Raw genomic sequence first — 22770 nt, 5'->3', positions numbered from 1 at the left:
ATAGCTACCAGAAGCAGGCAGAAGTAAAAAGGAAATGGATAAATTTATTTACCATCCTTCACTGCAAACTCATCTGTTCCTCTAAGAGTTGGAAACAAACCACAGATGAGATTTATCACGTTTCTAATGGAGCACATTCTATTAAGCAAATCCAGCTTCTTTAGTGTGAGTGTCTCTTCCTCTCTTTTCTTCTGAGTTCTGCCCCACTTGTCAATGGATGGTGGCACATAACCTCACCCCTTGTAAAGGCACAAAGACCACAGAGACCACAGATATAAGTGAAAAGGTTCAGGAAAAGGCAGAGTTCTGCCCCAGCCTATTCCCATGTCTGGCACAAATGTCCCCCAACCCTTGCTCTTTTAGAAATTTCAGAGACATTAATACATCCACTCAGTGAACGCTGTTAGGGAAAGTGCATGCCGTATCTCTGGGATTTGAAGAAAGCAATAGGGTCCTAAACAAAGTTTAATTGGCTGGGATAGTGGTGTTACATTATGGTAAAGCCATCTCCCCAGAGCACTGGCTATCACTTTTAGTTGTCATCATCAAACAGACGGGCATTACAACGACCACTTGCTCAGAGCTGCTCCAGCATGAAGCAGGAACTCTACTTGCATGTGTTGTTTTTGTTTGGTTGGTAGTTTATGCTTTTGTTAGTTTTTAATTTACTGTACAAAATAGCTTATATGAGTTTTTCAGAACATATCTAGATCATAACAGCAAAGGGCAAAACTCAATAAATTGCTCTGATTTTTTCATTCACATCTGCAATACTATATTCCCAGAAGGCTTTAGACATATTCATATCTTGGTTTCCCCACCTCAGACACTGAGATGAGAGAGGTCCTGGGGCTCCTGTTTCACTTTATACAACATTGATGTGAAAGTATGCTTCACATGGCTTTTAATCCATGTTCTGCCATTGCTGATATTGAGCTTCAATTACGTGCAGACAAGAGGTGTTTCAGGGTGCAGTGTAAAGAATAAAGCAAACCTTGGGTTCCCATTCAGGCTCAGTAGGAGTGAGAGACAAACTTTTTTGCCTCTTCCTGTCTGTCTGGGAAAAAAATAGTAATAATTAAAAAAAAAATAAAAAATAGCAAAGCTACATAAAACAAAACGATTGGGGACTGAACATGACTGGATAAATAAACTTTGGAAAAGAGAAAGAAGAAAGAAAAAATGCCTTTCTGTGTAAGTAAGGCAAAGCAGGTTATTTTGCTCATATATGTGTATATTTATATCTGATTAAACCAGTCCTGATGCAATATGCTGAAAACCTCCCTGTTTTCCTCAGCCCATGGCGTCTCGAGTAGTGACTTGCAACAGGAACCTCATCTGTTGCAAACACTTTGAGCCTTCCTTATTTCTCAGAGAGGAAGTATGTGGCCTGTTTGGCAAATGCTGCTCTACATGACAGCGTGAACTTCACAACACACTCATTCGCCCGGCTGCTCCTCGCCTTGATCAGCTAAACCTTGCTGGCAGCGTGAGAGCAGTATTATGACTACGGCTTTTTTGAGAAATACTGCAACCTGGAATATCATGCCCAGCATTTAAAGGTAATCATTCCTCTGATACATTTTAGATTATCTGTATATAGGACCAAATCTTCCAATGTTTATTTATGTAGAAGAGAGCTTTATTTCCTTAATAATGACAGCATTCAGACCATGGATTTCAAGTACCATCTAAGGTAGAAATAGAAAAGCCTGCCTTGATCCTTTTCACAAGGACTGGCACTAAGCATAGAAGGCAAAAGAAGTATTTCTACTGAAAGCTGGCATTAAGAGACATGCATAGGACCTTCTGCTGAAGCAAACTGCAGCTCTCTGTAACACAAAACATGAGAAATGTCTCAGACGGATTAATGGGCTTTTAATTCAAAGTGTTAAAAGTTTGCATAATGTGGCATTTGTGTTGTTTCACAGTACTCAGATTTTGCATGTGTCTGTGAATTACCTTGACTGCAACATTACCTTGCTCTTTCTAAGTGCAAAGATACAAGTGTCTCAAAGCTGAAAGGATGCTCATTTTGATTAATGACAAATTAAGGGAAATTCACCAAAAAGATACAATTTATTAAATCCAAACTGATTTTTTCCCCAAAATAAGAAATGACAGACTGTTGGTGTTTACATTTTCAAGCTAACTGGGATTCAGATTTTACCTGTGAACATTACTAAGAACTAAATTTTAAGACCTTGAAGGTATAGATGTCAATGTCAGGTAGCAAAAATAAAATCAGGTATAACATCTCAGGAATGATAAATTTCCTCATTTTACTGGTCTGCAGTATTCTTTGTAGAATGTCTTTACTCGAGTGCTTATTTTGTCTTTTTATTTCTCATTATTTATGTTTCTTCAATATTTACTAATTTTAAGTCATTTGAAATAAAACTTTGACAAAGTTCTTATAAAGCAATGGAATTTCCTCTATGCCATGATATGTAAGTACTCCAGAATGACATTTTCTCAGAGAACAGATTCTGTGAGAGGAAATTATTGTTAGTGTGGTGCTTGCAGGAACGGAAGGTGTAAATTGTACCACAGGTTTTGAGACACATGGTTTAGGTCAATGAGATTCCAGTCTTGAAAGGTGATGGGATCATATTTGCCGATAGCTCTGCCCCTGACAAATAGGACACAAAGCAGGATTGGGGCTGTAGATGTTTCCTCACCTTCCTTTTTTTTTTTTTTTTTTTTTTTTGGTAGCAAAAATAAAGTAGTAAAGATGACTAAATCCCAGTAGTTGTGGGTTTGCAAACAGTTATGGCAGCAGCAACCTGATTCCCTTAAATGTCATATGTGCAAATGGAAAGGGCCAAAGCTGGGGAGATTGCAAATGTGGCCTCAATGGTTAAAATCAAGTTTCCACACAGGCCTGAGGAGGTGGCCTGTAAACGGGCAAAGCTACCCTTACACCTATAGATAGAACTGGGCTTGGTGTGCAGCCCAGCTGCTGCACTCCTCTGTACAACACCTGGGGTTTCTAAGACAAGATATCTATTACCTCACCTTAGTTCTTCCCAAATAGCCATCAGTGGACAGTTTTCTTAGGGTCTGGAGTAATTATCTGCTTGTACAACTGAGGATGCAACCTCTAATTGTATGCCAAACCCTGCGAACCCAGCAGATGTAAGTGAGACGCAGTCCCTGGAATAAACTCTCCATTTCAAAAGAATATCATCTATAAAACTGTCATTGTTCTTCTATTTACTGAAATGATTAAAAATGGGCTCAACCGCAAGATGCTTTACAGTTTCCTGTAAGTCTATTTTTGCAGAGTATCTCAAAATTTGAGAAAGCCACCATACAGTTTATCGTATAACGATATAATGAATTTGGATTGTGTTGTCAATACCCACCACAAGCACAAGATACTTAAATGATCAAGATCTATCATGTACTTAACAGTCATGTGCAGTGTTGCTTTAGAAATACTTTGGACACTAATTCATACACTGTTACCCTAAAAACAGTGATATGAAATTGTCAGCGGGCAAGTACAACAAGCTTCTCGTCTGCCCCCCTTCAAACAAAACTTCACATTTCTTCCATTTCAATTCCACTTTCTAATATCTCAGAGTTAAGCCACACCTCAGGACATTCATTCCACCACCTTTGACTGGACTTTTATAAAAATTTAAAAATAAGCACTTTTACTCTGCCCAAATGCGTAATGACAAGTGTCCTTGATGGGAAAACCAAGTCGGACATGTCATTTTCCTTTTAATCACTGGATTAGCAAATCAACAGCAGCAGTCACAGTTTTCTATTTGTCTTTCCTTTTTTTTTTTTTTTTTTTTTTTTTAATTGAATACTTCTGCCTCGAGTCTAGAGAACATCTTAAAGCCTCTGCCACCTTCAAGATTTAATGCTGCCACCAATGGTAATTAGTGAGAGTGAAACTTGGCATGGAAAATGTTGTGAGGCAGAGCAAACTGTCTGTCACGCTAGTGACATCACAGTCCAAAATGCCATTGCTCTTCACTATTACTGTAAGCAACTTATAACATTTTTGTTTTCCATAAGTCAGATTCTTCCATCTCTAATGTAACAGCACTGAGCTGCGTGCTCCTTCATCTTGTTGACTTCAGAGGTCCTTTGAGGGGAGCAAGGTCATATAAAGCAGCGATTTGTACAACAGAACTGAGCAGTTTGGTTTTGGATGTATTCTTCAAAAATACAAAGTAAGCACAAGGTTTTGTCCTGGACTTCTAGTCCTTCTGGTCTAGACAGCAAGCAGTTTAATTCCCAGAAGCATATCAGCAAACCTTCAAAAGCTTATCAGGTATTTTTAAAGCAACATTTAGAGTACAGACACTTAAATACCACCTAGGAAATGAAGGTGCCTTGCTCAAATGTGCCATGCTTTTAGAAAGTCGGTAAGTACAAGGTAAAATTTTCAGAATTCTTTCCATCATGTACAAATGCTCCATCTCACTTTCCAACATGACTCAGGCACCCTTGAAAATGGTATCCACTGGATCTTAAGAGCATGAATAAAGCTTTTAAAAGCAGTCTGTCACAAGCCTGATCACTAATAGGATGTCTTGCTCTTCTGGCCCTCAAATACCAAGAAATCAGAATAAATGGGCACACAGAGGTAGGATTGCATTATTTTTATTTGTGTGTAGTTTTGTGACACAAAATGTAAGTGCTATTCTCATCTAGATAACAGTTGCATGTGTTAAAATTCTAATCAGGCGTAAGATATCCATGCGGCCATGCTTGGCACCTATCTGGAATTGCACAAGCCTTTAGTAACCGTGGCTTTGCATCAGCTTAGCTAGAGCTGAACTGCCCTTTTAAGTACTGCAAAAATATGGTTACTACAGCACAGATCTCAGTGAAGGTTATCTGTCCAGGTATTTATTCCAGTTTTCTGGCTGAGCTTTTCATCCCTGCTGAGCTCTCTATTGTTGTGCCCAGGAAATTTTGCTGGCTAATTTGAAGATGCGTCATGAATGTCTATAAAACCATTCTATGATTATATCTGTAGCTACCGTATTGGCTACACTATTTCTGTCTGTACATGTTATTTTTAATGGTATATAACCGAGGAAAACATTGAAGAAATTAAAATTAATTCTTGTGAAAAAAGTATTCAGAGTTAGTTTGGGAAATTATAAGCCTGCAGGTAGACAGTGGCTACCAAAATGAATTCTCGGGTTAGTTTTCAAAACTCAGGTGTGTTTAAACGGAGAATAATTTAGTGTTTTATACCAAGGGAAGCCATTTATTATTTATCTAAATAGTTTATTTAAGGTCACTCTTGTAATATTATTATTCTAGATTTCCTATATCAAGCAACGGAAGAGGTTTTTATTCTTGTGAAAACAAATTTCAGGCATTTTTCAGAAAGACACTTGTACAGCTTTATCCTACAGATGTGTCACAAACTACTACCTGAATGCATACAGTGAAAAGGAGAATGAGCCCTTTGGTCAGCGAAATAGAGACTTTTAGTAAAGAAACTTTGGGAACAGAACTAAAAAGCTTGAAAACTGTATGAGGCAGAGTCAAACTGTGCGCTACCATCTGTTTTAGCACAGATCTACTTGCATTTGATAAGAGGCAAATTATTTTTTCTTTAGAAGAGTATTTTATTCTGTAGGGCATCTCCCTAAATTCTCACTAATATATGAAATATGTATTGTACTAAGGAATATACTCAGTTTTGCCAATCTTATTCCAAAAGACAATTAGTGATAAAGCATCACTGTTTTCAGCAGTACAGCTTCTCAAGCTAGACACCACTCTAACACCGCCAGGCTCTCACCTATCATAAGTAAAGAAGAACATCCCAAAGACAGCAATCATCTTTGAAACATCTATGCTTAAAGAGACAGAAAGATAGAGATTACACCTGAGTTTAGTAGAAATGCACAGGATGCTGCCAGATCTCCTGTTATCATTTTCATGGGGCAAATAAAATAATCTTTAAAAAATCATTAGTTATTAGCTAGTGGTGTTGACTTTTTTGTTTTAAATTAAAATTTCAAATAGATACAGCTTATTTGCCTCTGCAAATATTCAATAGCATATGACAGCTTCCAATCCAAAGGCTACTTCTGCCTGTTCATGGACAATTAGGTTCATGGAGAATTAGGACAGGCAGAGGAGAATGAACTCTCCCTGGCAATATTTAATTTCATGACTGTCTGATGCTGCATTTCTTGTACATCCACCCTTTCCTTTGCAAGACACAATTCTGAAGAATTTGCACCACTCGATTGATGCAGGAGCGTTTTGAGATCAAACACTTTGAGGCAATGTGTTACTTTTAAGAAGGAAAAAAAAAAAAAAAGGAAAAACAGAGGGTGGGGGGGAACATTGCCCACATTTGCTGAGATCACAACTGCATCAGAAGAAAACCACTGAGCAACATTCTTACTGCTCGGCAATAAGGCAACACAGTACCCAGAGCTGAAAAACAGATACGTCAATCTAATTAATTTCTTTGTACCTTAAGAGCTCCAAATGTTGTAAAGAACATTTTGTATCTAAAGTGACTGTACAGGCATGGCTTTGCTGTGACTTCCTATTGTGCTGAGGTACTGGTAATGGAAACTTTTACTACGCTGCGTTCTTCTGAGCAACTTCCCTAGCTGTGGTTTTCTGCTATTCCCCTGATAAAAGCACCAAAGTGGTGAGAGTTTAGCAAATATGTAAAACTCTCGCAAGAACTTGACAAAAGAGTTCTCAAAAACAAAACCATATAACATCGGAGACACCAAAACTGGGTCATTTCTTATGTGTTGGCACAGCAGGTGTTATTCTGAAGTTTAATTTCAATGTCTCCTTTGATTTAGTTCTGAAGAGCTTTGACAGAAGTGCACAATGGGAAATACTATGAAAATGACGAGAGCCTCTGCAGAAACAAATGTGGCGAGCCAAACAGGTAAGCACTCATTTAATTTCTTTCAAGAGAAAAAGATGTTCAAAATATATGGTACATTCATCTGTATGTCTTCCTTCATCTGCCTGACATAGAAAAAAAACAAGGGCATGACTTTGCTGTGGGAGAAGGAGGGCATCCTGTAGACAGTGTTTGTTTTTACAAATATTCCAGCGTGTTTTCTAAACACTTTAAGTAAAAAAATAAAATACTTTAAAACTATTATTTGCTGGTGCACCTTGAAAGATGCTCCTTCTGATTCAGAAAAAAAAAATGACATGCTTCGGAAACAAGAAGCACTGTATTTTGACAAACTTCCGTGTGATATTTTATACAGTTTTTCTTGAATTTTGGTATTGCTTTTTTTTTTTTTTTTTTTCTTAAGCTTAAAAGTCTTAATAATGTCATACTTGCACTGAACCTGAAATCCACTGTTAGACAGTTGTATTAAAATTAGCGTGCAACCAACTTTCCATGTCACTAGGTTTAAAAATAAAGGTTAAGGGAAATTATGCATTTTACAGGCCAAGCTTGCAAAGGGGCATCGAACATACTTGCCCCATGCATCCACACATGAAAAATATCATGCTGTACAGAATCCTGTGGGCTGGCAGAGATCATGTGTCTGAGTAGGAAAGCAAGAGAGTTTCATTGATCTTTTACTCCCAAACAGCGAGTAGGTGGAGAGTAAGCACAGCCTAAGATATCATACCTCAATTTGCCAGAGAGGTGGTAAAAGAGCTGCAATAAATCATTCCCGAGAGACGTAGAAGAGAACACAGTTTTTTCTTTTTTTTTTTTGTCTTTTTTTTTTGTGTCTTTTTTCTTTTTTTTTTTTTTTTTAAAGGGTCAGGAGGAAGGTGTTAATCAAAATCTGTGGGTTCTCCATTAGGATGCTCCAGTTGTGCTTCCTGGTTTTGTAAGGATAGAGAATCAGGCTGGTTTCATCACTGCTTGAAGGAAATCCATCCCTGCTTATAGCATGGCCAAGATCTAGCTGACACAGGCAGCTGTATAGCCCTGGGTGCTAATAAAGCATAGACCAAACACCGATAATGACATATAGCATGAACTGCCCATTTACTATTTATGTAGAGAACCTACGCTGATGTTCCTAACAACTGCCATCACAAATACCACAACCATCAAAACAGAGATATACATCCACTCAGAGCAGGACCTTGTAAGGGTATGAGGGCTTATTGCCATGGCCAAGATCTGAAGTTTGTGTTTTTTCCGTACCTGGTGCAAGTCATGATTTAGCAGGACTAAAGCCAACTGCTTCCCTTCCAATTTCATAAATAAAACCTGTCTCTAAAAGGTAACTCAGTAAATGTTGGTAGCACAGTGAACTCAATGGGAAATTACCCATACAGGAATTAAGAGCTCAATCTACTTGTGCTCTCCTGCATGTCTAGCACTTGTAGAGAGTTGCTTTGTCAGATCTCACCCAACCTTCAGCTCTCATTAGTGACACCTGCTAAGGACACAGGGAGGTCTCAAACACTCTCACCCAGCTGAAATTGCACTGGATACTTATGTTTAATTAACCAAAGCCAGCTGTAAATGTCTGCAAAGGTCTTGTGATCTCTTAGTCTAGATCAGGCCAGTATCTTTCATAAGGGTTTAAATGTTGTAATTGAAGTCAGGCATAGAAGCATCAGTACTGTCATCCAAATCCAATGGAAACAGGTTTTTGAAACATAACACAGTACTAAAAGCATCTATTGTGGTTAATCAAATGATTTTGTATTTATTTGTCTCCCCGAGCAGATCAAACTACAAATCATATTGCCAAACACTGTTTCCCTTCAAAACCAGCCACCTTTTACTTTAAGAGAGGTAGAGGATCCAATTCACAGACTTACAACAGCAGCCCAAGCAGTTATTGGGAAAAGCAGGCTCATTTCAATAGAATGGAGGGGAAATAAAATAGAGGGGAAAATAAAAGAAATAATACAACACAAAGGAAGAGAATAGCAGATAATTGGAATTGACCCACAGTGTTAATGTACTTGTCAGACGCCTGTAAGTCCCTTGTGTGGTCTGAGAGCTGCACTAAAGGCATAACCTTGTGCTTTTCTCACCTCCACCACATCATTCTTGGTCATGGAAAAAAGGAAAAATGCATAACATGCATTTCCTCAGGAGGTATCTGGACTCCAAATACGACTGCAATGCATCTGAAAGCACACTGTGTGGGCATCCCTGACATAACTGAGGTACAGACACCAGGGTAGTTGCAGCAGCAAGGCGTCATCAGGGGTTGTGAGCTCACCCCCTCATTTTTCCTCCCTTGGGACCCTGAATCAGGGGTCAATCCTTTTCTCAGCTGCATACGGCTGCACCTGCATAACTCTCAGTTCCTGAGCTGGCTGGTTTTGAACTAATTTTGGTACACGCCAATGCTACCCTGCAGCCACACCTTGTGGTTACTGCAGCACAGGCAACCACCCAGACACACATGAGTGCCCTCTTTTACCCTCTCTGGGATTCGCCATGCCATAAATCACAGCATTCACGCTGTGGGGCTACGCAGGGACCTGGGTTTGGATGCCATCCTGGTGCTCTCCCCTCCTCTCTAAAAGCGGTTTGTAGCCCACTCACAGCTGGCCTCTGAATGTGTAATTTGGGGCATGCAGTATTCAGTCTCACACCTTTGCAAGACATCTACTACTTGCAGGTATCTAAAACTACTGTGTATTTCATATTCATCTTTTACTGCTCAAAAAAGAAAGGAAAAAAAAAAAAAAAAGAAAAAGAAAACTGATTCAGTTGAAATGATGGTATTTCAGTCTTTCCCTTCTAACTTTTATGCTGTTCCATTTTACCTGTAACATACACACTCAAAGTAGGGAGGAGAGGTTGTGTTAGAAAAAAACTCGGTCAATTCTTTTTTCCTTTGCAAGTTGAAAGTGTGGGGAGCTCATCAGACCAAAACTATCAGAAATTTAGATGTGGAGAAAGAGGGTAATTTGTCTAGTCCTTGCTTCGAGGCTTTTGTCTTTGAAAGAAGCTCGTATGAGTTTTGTGAAACATTGTTGAGTGCAGTGGGGTATTTCACATGACCAAAAAACCCAGTGAGGTTTGATTTAAATACCAATTAAAATGAGGGCTTGTTTGTTGATTGGAAGACTTGAAAGGGTTTGGTTAGTACGTTTCCTCTAATATAAGTACACGCATTTTAAGAGGCAAGGTTTGTATGGATGCTGCAGCCAACACTATGATTAATTCCTTCCTTTTCAGAACTACAAATTAACATGCAAAATTGAAACAAAAACAGATATAAAGATGAAAGTGTAAGCAAAATCGTGCAGATCTTCCTAGGGTAAAGAAAAAGTCACGTACCCCCCAGTGCATAATGAACTACACAAGGCAGAAACAGTACTTGTTTTCCACACTTTCAGTATGGAAACAAACCATTTATAAATAAGTAGCTTAAGTTTTGTTTCTTCATTAAAAAAAAAAATCTAAATGCATTTTCATTAAGCTAAAAAACTAACATTGAATTGTACTACTCTCTAACAAACTGCAATGATAAATTAGATGATGGCACTTTATCCTCACTCTGCAGGTCTTAAAATGTACTTTCTGGCCTTTATGTCTTGTAGTTCTGGGAAAACAGATCACTATCTTGAAAAACATTCAGCACTACTACTGAGGTACCATAAGCCTCAGGTATTACAGTGCAGTTTCATAGACAGAAGATGTATAAGTGTTAGTGCATAACAGGAAAGCAATTAAAGACATATTTAGCATAGGATTTCTTCAAGATAGATGAACTAATTACAAACTGAGTTACAGTAGACTAAGCACATCAGCTAGCTGATTAATGTAAAGGTACTGGACTAGTTCTCTTTAATTCAGTGATGCTAATCGACTAAGAAAAACATGGTAATACTAATACAAAACACACTGACAAACTAATCCATGTCTACTCTAGACTCTACGCATCCATCTATCCATAAGGATGCTTGCTAACTGTATCATGAGACTACTTCCATGGACAACAGCCATCAAGACTAAACGTGCTTACAGTCATTTGGAATATGTATTAAATCATCTACTACATTGTATAACACTGGTTCCTACTTCATAACAATGAAAAACTACTCAAAATGAACTGAGAATATATTACTTTTTACTACTTTTAAACCACAGATGTAGAATATTTGCCTTATCACATATTCTCACTATCATTACTGTAAGGATAGCTGGAAGTGTTCAAATTCTCATTTTGAAAATGTTTGTTCTATGAAGCCTTGACTGTTTCCCTCAGCCTTTCATTATTATCATTATGAATTACTTGTAAGGTCCTAGATGCTGGAAACACAGAGCCAGTCTCAGACTTAGTTCTAGATGTTTTTCCTCGATTTCACTTTAAAAAACAAACAAACAAACAAAAAAAAAAAACTGACTTCCTTAAAAAAGGCAAGTTAATGAAATAGCTAAATTAAATGAGTAAATTAACAAGATAAAACGTGTATCTATATCCCTAAGAAATTTCTTTATCTGCTCCCTTTAATTCATTCCTATTTTTGCACATGTTGAACTGCTCAGAGTGGGCAAAGACAGAGAGCTGTCCACCTCTGCAAATATACTGTTAGATGGTATTACTAAGGCATGGGAAGCTGATCCTGCTTGTGGCAGAAGGAAAGTTTTGTCTCCCCACATGGTGGTAGAAGGATGTATTTATTGCTCACCTCCAGCAATAAAAGTAGGCAGTACATTACACGAACCCTCTTGCCAGGAGGGCCAAAAGCTCAAAACACACAGCATCATGCATTTCTGAATCTCCCCCCCATCAGCCTTTCCTGGGTACCACAGGCTCCTGCTGGATGAGGAGCTCTTAAACGTTTGATAGTCCAAGCTGTGTCCACTGCCCGAAGTACACTCCTCATCTCTTGGGATCCCAAGGGACTCGGTTCATGTCCTGTACAGTGTAGTGTGGCCCAGAGTCATCCCAAATGATGTAAAAGGCCTTCTTATCTCTTTACTGACCTCAGTTCTGCAAATTGCAGTTATACAATGATTAATTATATATTTTGTCTCTCATTAGTGGAAATGAGCATCAAGCGGTACCTCTAGAACAGTTTCCATACAGGGGGGGAGAATAAAGATTTGTCTGTTCATTAAACTGATGGCAAATGGGCAATGATAGCCATGCTCTCATTGACCTTAATCTGAAATAATTTCATACCTTCCAAAACTACCAGCAGTGAACTGAAAAATTCAACATACATCTTTTCCTTAAATGAAAGCATGGTTCAAAATTGTAGCTGGAGGCGTTTAGAGACAGGGACATTAATCAAACCAGGTTTCTTCCTGATACTATAAATACTTCCTCATTTTGATAGTTTCAAACTAAATATATCCTTTAAATATGATAATTACTAGAAAAAGTGGTCTAAAATTATTTAGTTATAATTAGCCAAATGCCCTTTTTAAATTTCTAATATCTTCATATTCTTCTCCAAAGTTATAGGCTCATCTTTAGCTCTTTATGTTTACCAAGTGACATTTCAGTGAGATTTTTTCCCATATTACTTTCTATAAAATACAGCATAGACAATGAAAAATCTATTTCTGTTTCAGAACATTATCATCTTTGTAAGTGACATTTTCATCCTTCTTTAACAGGTCAGGAGAGTGATTTCCTTGCCGTCCTCTATGACTATCCCTCAGCAGACATAAGCCAACCTATATTTCATGTAGGAGAGAAACTGCGTGTGCTATCAGAGTAAGTTGATCCATTTCTTCAAATTAGGTTTTATTACAATTGATGCAAAGCTATGTTTTATGTAGCTTCTGGATACAGTTCAGCAAAACAGAGTTCAAACTCTGCAACAAAGGATGCTTAGCCATAGAGTAAATTTTCCTAGAGTCTAAAGATTTGGGATTTTAAATTTTTCTTAGATACTTGGATTCTTCTGAAATGTCTTCTCAAGCTGGATTCCTTAAAATAGGAATCAAAGCAGAATTCTGCTTTGATAAATGATTTTGAGCAAATAACCTCACATTAGTGGGAAACAGATTAAGAAAAAATAATTTGAATCAGGTAGAAAAGGAAAATGGTTCTGAGTTTCTTCACTTCAGGCCTCTCTGTCTTACCTTTTTCAATCTAATAGTTTCTTCATGATTAGGACCTTGAATTTTGCTTTACATTTGAGACACCTCTAATAAAATAAAATCAAATATATATTTTTAAATTCAATCTGCATTTTCTTAATGGGAATAAAAAAATAAATGTTTTCCCAGCTGGTTCTGCTAAAAAAAACAATAATCCCAAAAGGAAGTAGGCTTAAGAACACTAGCTTAGACTGACCTTATGTACAGTATAAATACTGCCACACACAAGAATAAGCACACCTTCTAAAACAGAAGACAGTGGCCTTGATATTCTTTTATGCATAACTTGTATAAGCACACAGTGACCTCCTAGGAGTCACTCAGCCCCATGGCCCCTGTTTTTACAGCTTAAAAAGAAATGAGAGATTTCAGTTTTGCAGCTGGCAAAGCAGATGGATTCAATGGGAGACCAAAGGCATTCATAGCAGAGATATCCTCTGAGGATTTCTAAATTAATGGCAAAAGTCTCTGGGGAAGTCAGAACATCAAAAGGCTGGAGGACAGAAGTACTTAAGAGAAATATCACAGATGCTTCATGAATTCTCAGTCTTCTCCAGACCACTGTGACCTCCTATGGCCTTTGTCAGCAACAAGACACAGAGCTATATGGACTCAGAGTGCCTGAATTTATGTTCTGCTGACATGCTGCTTTTCCTAAACCTGGAGATCACAAGATCTCGCAATACCACCAGAAGATTTTATTTTGCTGATGAGAGCTTCCCTAAATCTGGGGTGTTCTGTTCCGGTAATTTCTAGCCAATTAAACCTTGCTTATGCTTGTGTAACATTTAAGACATGGTACAATTGCCTTACCTTGGAAATCCCAGCTTAAAGCCTCACTCCTGACTTTCATCAGCTGTGGCCCCTCATAACACCACAGAACTACATCTACCCATGTCGTTGTGAATGATCACAGAATCACAGAATCTCTAGGTTGGAAGAGACCTCAAGATCATCGAGTCCAACCTCTAACCTAACACTATACATGCTGCATATCATGCACATACATCTGGTGTATAGTATGACCTGCTGGACATACAGCTTCTAAAAGAACTAGGCTTTTGCAGCTGCAGTTTTTATCATGTTTGTCTGTGGTGCAGCTATCAAGAACTTCTGGTAGTGAACAAAGACCAAAGTAAGCCTGGATGGGAGTTTTCCTGATTTTGACCAGCTTGTGCACAGAAGAAAAGATGCTTCAATGCTCAATGCAAAGCACAGTATCCTATTCAAGGGCCTGTTCTGCCCAGCTGGTGTATGCACCAGTGTTAACAGGAACTATTTGCATACAGGCTCTTGCTGTACGTAAGCTGTGGTGTAATTTTTCTCCCAAGTCATTCAAAGAAGCAAAATACAGTGGAAGAGAAGAGCACCATGTCAATACCAGATGTACAACTGGATTTAGCTTGCACTAGTTGGACCTGCTGTTTGATGGACCAGCTCCAGTGATGTGCCCCAATCTACGTAATTTCTGTGGCTTCTTCCCCAGAAGCCACTCTGGGACTTTTAATAATCACAAGGATTTTAGAGCATTAGTAGTATTAGAATTTGTAAGAAGGTAGATGCTGAGTATCTCAGATTTTTTGTTCTTCCAGTTCTTGTTTCTGGCTGGGAGAGTTGTGGGAAAAAAAATGGGGGGTATGGGGGGGGAGGGAGGGAGAGCGGAAGAAGGGGGCAAACAAAATGACATAAACTTCTTATGGGTTATTTCAAGTCAGCTAGAAAGCTGCAAACAAAACTTGCATGGCCTGAAATTTCCAGCTCAGTCTTCTCCTTTTCCCTCAGCACATACATTCTTGACCACAGAGCCAGCCACTATAAGCCAGGAAGTATAATTTAAGTGTTTCCAACTCAGCTGCCTTGACCTAATCTAACCAAGCATTGGGTCTGTTGTGTAGGAATTATTTGGGAGCATTAACTGCCACATTAACTGCCACAAAATTACTACTATTTGAATTCAAACCCTTAAAGAAAAAGGTGGAGAAAAAGCCACCAGTTATTGTAATTGATCATTGCCATAACACCCTTTCACTAGTCACTAGAGCGCTGCAACATCCCTGTGAAAATTCTTGTTACCCTGCCCTCCCAAGGGACTCAAAAGCGAAAGCCAGTACTCAATTCAGCAAGAGCCTAAGATAGATCAATGAAAAAGATATGCCTGGTCACCTACTTTCAGCTATGAGGTCTTTTTTATTGGAGCTTGGTAAGCAACTGAATTAAAAGGGAAAGAAACTCATGAAGTAGTTATATTAGATTAAAAACCTGTTTGCAGGCAGAGTTCATTTGCTGATAATACAGGAGGAATTACAGGGTTGCCTAGACACAGCATACTCAGCCACCATCTGAATGATTTGGATACCAAAGAAGTCTAGCTGTGGGAAGACAGAGCACAGCATGGCTTAACCACTGAGTATTTACCCTTCTTCTTTTAACTACAGAAAAAATATTTTATTACTTATGCAATTGAAATAGAACAAAAGCAGCTTATTTCTGTGTCCAAATTTAATCCTAATGTAGGATTAGAAGTGGAACTACTCTAAGTGAAAGAAACTCAGGTCCATTTCTGAATATGCAGATTCAAAAACACAGACAAAAGTCTACAGCCTAGGCTGTAGGTCTTAACTCATTTCTAAAATGAGGACAAGCTCTGAAAGTACATCTGAAAATATTTATTCTCTTGCTTTCACACAGTGAAGGAGGTTGGTGGAGAGTCCATTCCCTTACAACAGGTCGAGAAAACTATATTCCAGGAAAATATGTAGCAAAGGTTTATCACGGGTAAGTAAATGCATTTCCTTTAGCCTTCCAACACTACTTTTGTACGTATACCACACTGATTAGTGCTATTTGGTGTCATAATAAAAACAACGCCAAGAATGAGTAGGCTGAAATTTTATTTGATAGCCTAATATAATTACCCACATCTCAATTCCCTTGAAAACTGATAACAAAGTAATATATAAGTTTAGAATATATGAAAATGAAAATCCTAGTTTTGAATAACTGGAAAGATCAAAAAGACCTCTGATGCCATACAAGATATTCAAAATACTTCTGCTGTGTGGACTGGTCTTTAATTTTAAGGCCATGGATAAAGAAATTCTGTTTACAAAGAACCTTTAATATTGACAAAAAGTATATTTCTAAGCCACAAATGCTTGTTAAAAAAAAAAAAAAAAAAAAAAAAAAAAAAAAAAAGACCAATAATCTTTCAATCTTTCAAGAACATAAACTCTCACACAGGAAGAGCTAGGACTCGTTCAAAGGTTTCATGTTGCCCTAGACACCAGTCCGGAAGAAAAACATTAAAGCATACACTTAAAGCTTTTCTGGAAAAGGGTTTTAATAGCTGTTTAATTTTAAGCATATGAACTGTGAACTTCACTGGAATTTATACATGTGTTTAATTTTTAATATATTCTATATCCTGTTGGAATAGAGATGCTTTCCAAATTTTGGGGCACAGATATGGTTGTGGAAAAATACTGTCTGTTGTTTTCCCAAGACCAGATCAAACAAAACAAAAGAACTATTTTATTTTAAAGTACTAGTAACTCCTACACCAGCATGGCAAGCTCAGCTACATCATTACTCACTAGCTGTGGCAAAACACAGTGGTGCACCAAGTTATGAAGTAAAATCAGGAGGACTAATGCCACTTCCCTTTATCCAGAAATCCAATTAATTTAGAAGATTAGACTGTACCCTAAAATAATTTTATTTTATTTGCGGTATATAAATATATAAAATACAATTAAAACAATACAATAGAAGTTGCTTAAATGAAAGAGGGGGATTGAACTCAAGTATCTGTAATGCCACAGATATGCCATCAACATACCACATGGATATGTCCCTACCAATCTAGATAAAGGCATCTTGAAAAATTTCCTTTCCCCTAGTAAGTCTAAACCTTATTCGTTCTTGTCATAGTCTCACAAAAGTTATTCAAACTCAGTACATGAAAAAGGAGAGCAAGATTTTCTCCATAAACTGAGGAAATATGCCTGGACATAGTTGAGAGAAAACTACAGAAAGCACAGTGTTATTTTTGCAGTCACTTTCCTGGCTAATGCTGCACTTTCATGGCCACATGCTGCTCTGCTTCACTTGTGCCCGAATTTCAGAATTTGTGTTTTCCTGCTTCACAGCTGGTTATTTGAAGGGCTGGGAAGAGAAAAAGCAGAGGAACTTCTACAGCTTCCCAACACCAAGGTTGGCTCCTTCATGATCAGAGAGAGTGAAACTAGGAAAGGTGAGAAATATTTTTCCCCTTGATCTCAGGCATTAACAGTTTTATAACCTTTAATTCTCTCCCTATCCTGCTCCATGTGGATCACCTCAGATCCTTAAAAATGTATGTAATGGGAAGGCAAAGGCACTCAGTACAGCATGCCAATCTTTCACCAGTCACCTATGGCACAAACAGTGCCGTAAGCTGGGTTGATGGCCATGGAAAGTTCCACAGGCACCAGCACAAACAAGACACAGTTGTTTAAACATTGTTATTTACTTTGGTTGCATGCAAAGTTTATTAAGCAGTGGGACTTTTCAAATGGAGGAAAAGTCGTAGCTTTGCCTTGGTCTACAAAAAATTGGCTGAAGAAGCCATAAAATACAAACAAAGCAGAGACTATGTAAACAGGTAGTTCTTTCACGCACATTTCAAAAATTATGTCTAATATTATCAGGGTTGCTTTCAATCCATTTTCCACCCAGGCTGTATTTGCTCTTATGATTGCCCCAGTCCAGGAGCAGGACCTTGCATTTGGCCTTGTTATATCTCACAACATTCAACTAGGATGGCCTCTCTGTTTTGTCAGATCTTTCTAGGTTCTTTTGGATCATTGTACCACATCTGAAAGATACATGGTCACCACTTGCCATGCAGAATTAGGACCTTACTTTGTTGTAATCAGTTCTCGTGTTTTTCCAGGATTATATTCCCTGTCAGTGAGGCACAGGGAAGTGAAGCATTACAGGATCTTCCGCCTCCCAAACAACTGGTATTATATCTCTCCACGGCAAACCTTTCAGTGCCTTGAAGACCTCGTGAATCACTACTCAGGTAAAAACTACTGCAACTGCAGAACAAATATATTTTCCACTGGAAACTTGAAAACTATATATCAAAGGTCCAGAACATGAAGTTTTCGTTATGCCAAAGACTTGCAGCTACTACCATAGAAAAAGTTTAAATCTAGATGTAGCTGTCATTTATACCAATATCAGTCTAGTGGACCTGGCACCTGTTTTAATGACTGTTTTCTGGATTTATGGCATTCTAACCTGTGCCAGAGATATGTTGGCAAACAACACAATTAAGTGGCTGCAGTTACCGTACATTAAAATGAGAAAATTGTAAGATGAAAGAGGAAGAACTGCAATAAATTAGTTGTATAAAAGTTACAAGAGAACAATAGGTTCTGTTTTAATTAGTAATTTAAAAAGTGTAAAGCCACAATGTTTGCATGTTTCAGGGGTAAATGAAAAAGCATGTTGGCCAAAGAGTATGCTTATAAACTGGAAAGAAAAAAAAAAGGGGGGGGGGGAACATAGGAACATACTCACTTGCAAAATGCACAAAAGGAAATTTCAAGTCCAGTGATATAAAGTGAGGAGTAAGAATTGAAACAGGATAATATTTTTCTATACATTTCAGTTACCTGACACCTTTCTCCATTTAGAAAGAAGCAAACGATCAAACCCTATGATTCTCAAAGAAAAACACTCAAAAATTTACATTTTTACTTGAGTTATTTCTTTAAGAGCTGACATAGTGAAATTTAGCTCTCCTCATTCCTTCACCGTTAGCTGATGCAGCATCTCACCCTGAAATAAGGCTAAGAGGTCTAAAACATCAGCAGTTGCCATAACATTCTCTACTTGGGCAGAAGAACATAATGTAATGTTTCTAGTGGGACGAGGAGGAGAGAATAGAGAGATGAAATACAGATGAATGCAATCTGAATGTAACATGAACACACAAACTTTGATTCATTTCATAGCCATGTTCCAAAGTAAAGTAGGTACACATACAATCCAATCTCAGTGGTTGCATCTTGCATCTATTTTGTACTCTGTTTGCATGACTATGATGATGGAAAGCAAAAGCAGAACTCACAAAGTACTCAAGAAACTTGGTTTTAAGTCCCTGCTCTGTCATAAACTTCCTTCTAGATTTTAGGCCAGTCACTTAATCTTTCTGTGTTTCAGTTCCTCAGTCATGTGGGAAACAGATTCCTTGTTAAATTAAAAGGCAAAGGTATGAGGAAGAGAAGTTAAGGCTGTGTTATAATGTCCTTCCTGAGAATACACATTTTATTGATTACTACTACTACTGTGTCCAGAGGTGTTTACTTGAGCACGAACCAGGGAAGCAAAACAACAAAGAGAACAATGAGCAAGGATTAACTTTATGTGTATTCATTTCCCCATTCAGAAGTTGCTGATGGCCTCTGCTGTGTCCTTACAACACCCTGTCTTACCCAGTGCACTAACAACAACAGCGTAATGAATCAAGTTCCTCCTGTGGTCATGCGGAATAAAAACTTCAACTGGAGAAGCATTCACAGGTACCACAACGAACACAGACTGCCATAAACAACAAAGTCTTTTTCCAGCCTTGTATGTACTAGCACTTACAACACAGGAGAAACAGCCGTTTGCTTCTCCTAAAACCAGTTTCAAATATTCAAAGTTGCTGGTAGCATATGAACCCATGAGATTTGGATGTCCAACTCTCTGATACTCTTAGTGCTCTAACTTTTGGAAGTACAGTTAACATTAAATAATTTCTCCAACTGGACATTACTATGGCTGTATATGCAGTCCCACTGGGACTTCTATGTACTCTCCACTACAGGGGCAGGAGTTAGAGGCAGGCCATAATCCCTTGTCAGATCCACCACTAAAGGCATACAAGCCCCTGTAATCAGAAATTTTTTCTGCCTTGTTCACCTGGTGGCCATACACAAAGCAACAGAATTGTAATGAACGCATTGTCACATCTTTCCTGTTGCCTCTCATTTCACACACAGCCCAAATGAAGGTTCATGAGATTTTTTTTTATGTCTTGACTGCAACTAGAGAAAATAGGTCAGGTTTCAGAAGCTGGTGAAATAACCACTTTCAGAAACAAAAATACCTCTTCCTTCTGAAGTGTAAACTTCCATCCATTACCCTTCATTCACAAAGCGTTTTCATTTGCATACAAATGCAGGATTTTTTTTTTGCAGTATTGAGGCTTTTTTTTCCTACAAATTAAGAAACTATATACATGTTATTTTCCCTGCCGATGCTCAAAAACATTCAGATGCTACTGTTGTACTGTTTCAGAAAATCACTGAGACAGAAATGTCGGGTGACTTATGAGCCGGGAAATTCTTATACAAAATTAACATTGTTTGGTTTAAAAATTTTTAGTATTAGACTAGTTAGTTAGTATTAGACTAGAATAGTTAGTATTAGACTCTGTTTAAGTAGCTAAAACAGTAATTAAACTTTATTCTTTTAAAGGCTGGAGATGACTGAAGATACTGAAAACACACTGGCATCAATAGATGATTCTTGTCTCAGCTACGGCCTGAGGGAAAGCATCGCTTCCTACCTCTCCTTGACAGGGGATGACAACTCTTCTTTTGTGAGTGCCAGAAAGAAGAAAGCCCAGTCTCTTATATACACGGGGAGCAAGCATAAGAGTGCCCTTCACTTGCCACCTACATACTACGAAGACTGAATCTAGAGGGGTAAATAAAAACTGAGGGATTAAAAACAAACAACAACCAGAGCACCCTGTGGTCTTGCAGTCCTTCAACAGCTGAGAGATACAAGTGCACCAGCTGATGATCAAACGCTGATTATGCTTCTGCATTTACTCTTCTGAACATTAACCAGAGACCTTCCTAAAGGCACCATCTTAGCCATGGCAAATGCTAGGAGTGTGCCCAGCGCACCTGAAATATGACCTTGTTCATAAGCAAGACAAACTGAGACAAACTCTAAGTCTGGAGTCAAGTGAGGCAGAGGACTCTTCAGTAACGGTGATGCCCACCACTGTACAATGATGACTGCATAGGAAAGGACTATCTACAGCTCAATACCTTAATTTAAGTCTTAGTCTGGTATTTTCCACGAGGCTAAACCATGTTTACAGAACCTGAGAGAAAGACCTTTTTCTTCTTCACATGTAATCGTTCATTACTAGTGATGTTGGGTTGGAAAGTCTCCAAGAAAATATCAAATAATGGGCATCCAAGGGACACTTCATTACATTGACTCGATACATAATTTTTACATATATGTGTATACATCTGTCATTTTTACCTTCTAGGAGAAAAATGAAAAGTTATTGAATCTCCAAGTGGCTTTTAATTCAACTGGTGGGAATGGCCTGCAGTGTCACCAAAAGGTCACAAAATGAAAAAAAGACTTAACTCACAGAGAAAAGCAGTTCCTGCTTAGCCCTGAGATGGGAGTACAGGCATATCCAAAAGCAGAATTTATCTGGTCATAGTCTAGCAAATATTTGTCAAAGAATAAAGTGGTTTTTGTTTGTTTAAGTGAAAAGTAAAAGTTCTTAATATCATACCTCCCTGCAAGGGTAGGCTTGCAAAAGTGTGACCTTTGAAAAAAGAACAAGACTTTAACATGATCTCCTGAAGGCACCCCGTATTTATGTATAATATTTATATTAATATCAGATTTTTAAATAATTAAACTAAGTGAGCAAATCAGAAATACTGGATGTTAAATAGTTTTCTGAATTTCTTGTCTGAAGAGAGTTATGTGAAATAGTAATGACATTTCATCAAATTGCTTAAAGACTTCTTTAGGCAACTGGGTCGATTAAAATCTTATAGATTATAACTTTATATATATATATGTACCCTTTGTTAAATTAAAAAGAAGAACAATGCATGGCCCTTTGAACTTCATTTGTGATTGCTTTCTAAATCAAGTAGTCACTCACACCTGGGGGTATAAGATGCTACAATTTATATACCTGAGTGGAGATCTTTTCAATCCATTGCTCTGCTATACCATTTTGCACAAATCTGAGTTTAGAGACATAGCCAATTGGGTATGTGTGTATATATTTATATATATATTTCTTCTGTAAATATATTTCATCGCAAATGTGTGCTATACAGATCTTATAATAGATCATTTGCACTAGCAAGAGAGCAAGAGAAGTTCAGAGATCAAAACAGTTCACAGCCTATTTAAACGTTTTTCAGAATTTAAAGGATGAATGTAATTTGGCTGATAAACCTTGAACAAAAGGTTTGAACACAAAGCAAAATGAACTCAGGAACTCTAGATGTTTGTATAATCTCTTTACTATTACTGATTATTAATCTGTTATTGTGGCAAGTGTATTTTAACCAGTGAAATGTATATGGGGAGCATTACAGATTTCCAAGTCACAACTTGTATTTATTCATTAAAATAATATCTAGTAGTTACTTTGTCTTGCTTTTAGAAAATCAGAAATCTGGCAGAAAACTGTTACAATCTCCCAGTCTTGCAATGATACACCAACAAGATATCTTTGATAGAACACAACAGAAGAATCCAAGAGTCCATGTAACCAGACAGCACTTTGAAAACACTCAGTCTCTACTCTGTAGGAAGGGGATAAGATGTGTTCTGATGACAGGTACACAGACTCACAGAATGGTTAAGGTTGGAAAGGACATGAAAAGGTCATCTGGTCCAAGCCCCAGCTCGAACAGGGC

At 37.9% G+C, this 22770-nt stretch overlaps 2 protein-coding genes across 2 annotated transcripts in view; one reads left to right on the top strand and one right to left on the bottom strand.

Annotated features, from left to right (window-relative positions):
• TG (thyroglobulin) overlaps window positions 1-22770 on the bottom strand; it is a 153282-nt gene that overhangs the window by 34210 nt on the left and 96302 nt on the right.
• On the top strand, window positions 1370-22493 carry SLA (Src like adaptor). The gene is made up of 8 exons (XM_068672690.1): window positions 1370-1562; window positions 6819-6907; window positions 12545-12644; window positions 15722-15808; window positions 17182-17285; window positions 17967-18098; window positions 19473-19605; window positions 20549-22493. The coding sequence occupies exons 2-8, from the start codon at window positions 6847-6849 to the stop codon at window positions 20766-20768; spliced, it is 837 nt and encodes a 278-aa protein (XP_068528791.1). The 5' UTR covers window positions 1370-1562; window positions 6819-6846; the 3' UTR covers window positions 20769-22493.

The sequence above is a fragment of the Anas acuta genome, chromosome 2 (assembly GCF_963932015.1).
Source record: "Anas acuta chromosome 2, bAnaAcu1.1, whole genome shotgun sequence".
NCBI classification, from domain to species: Eukaryota; Metazoa; Chordata; class Aves; order Anseriformes; family Anatidae; genus Anas; species Anas acuta.
This window is presented reverse-complemented; position numbering and strand designations above follow the sequence as displayed.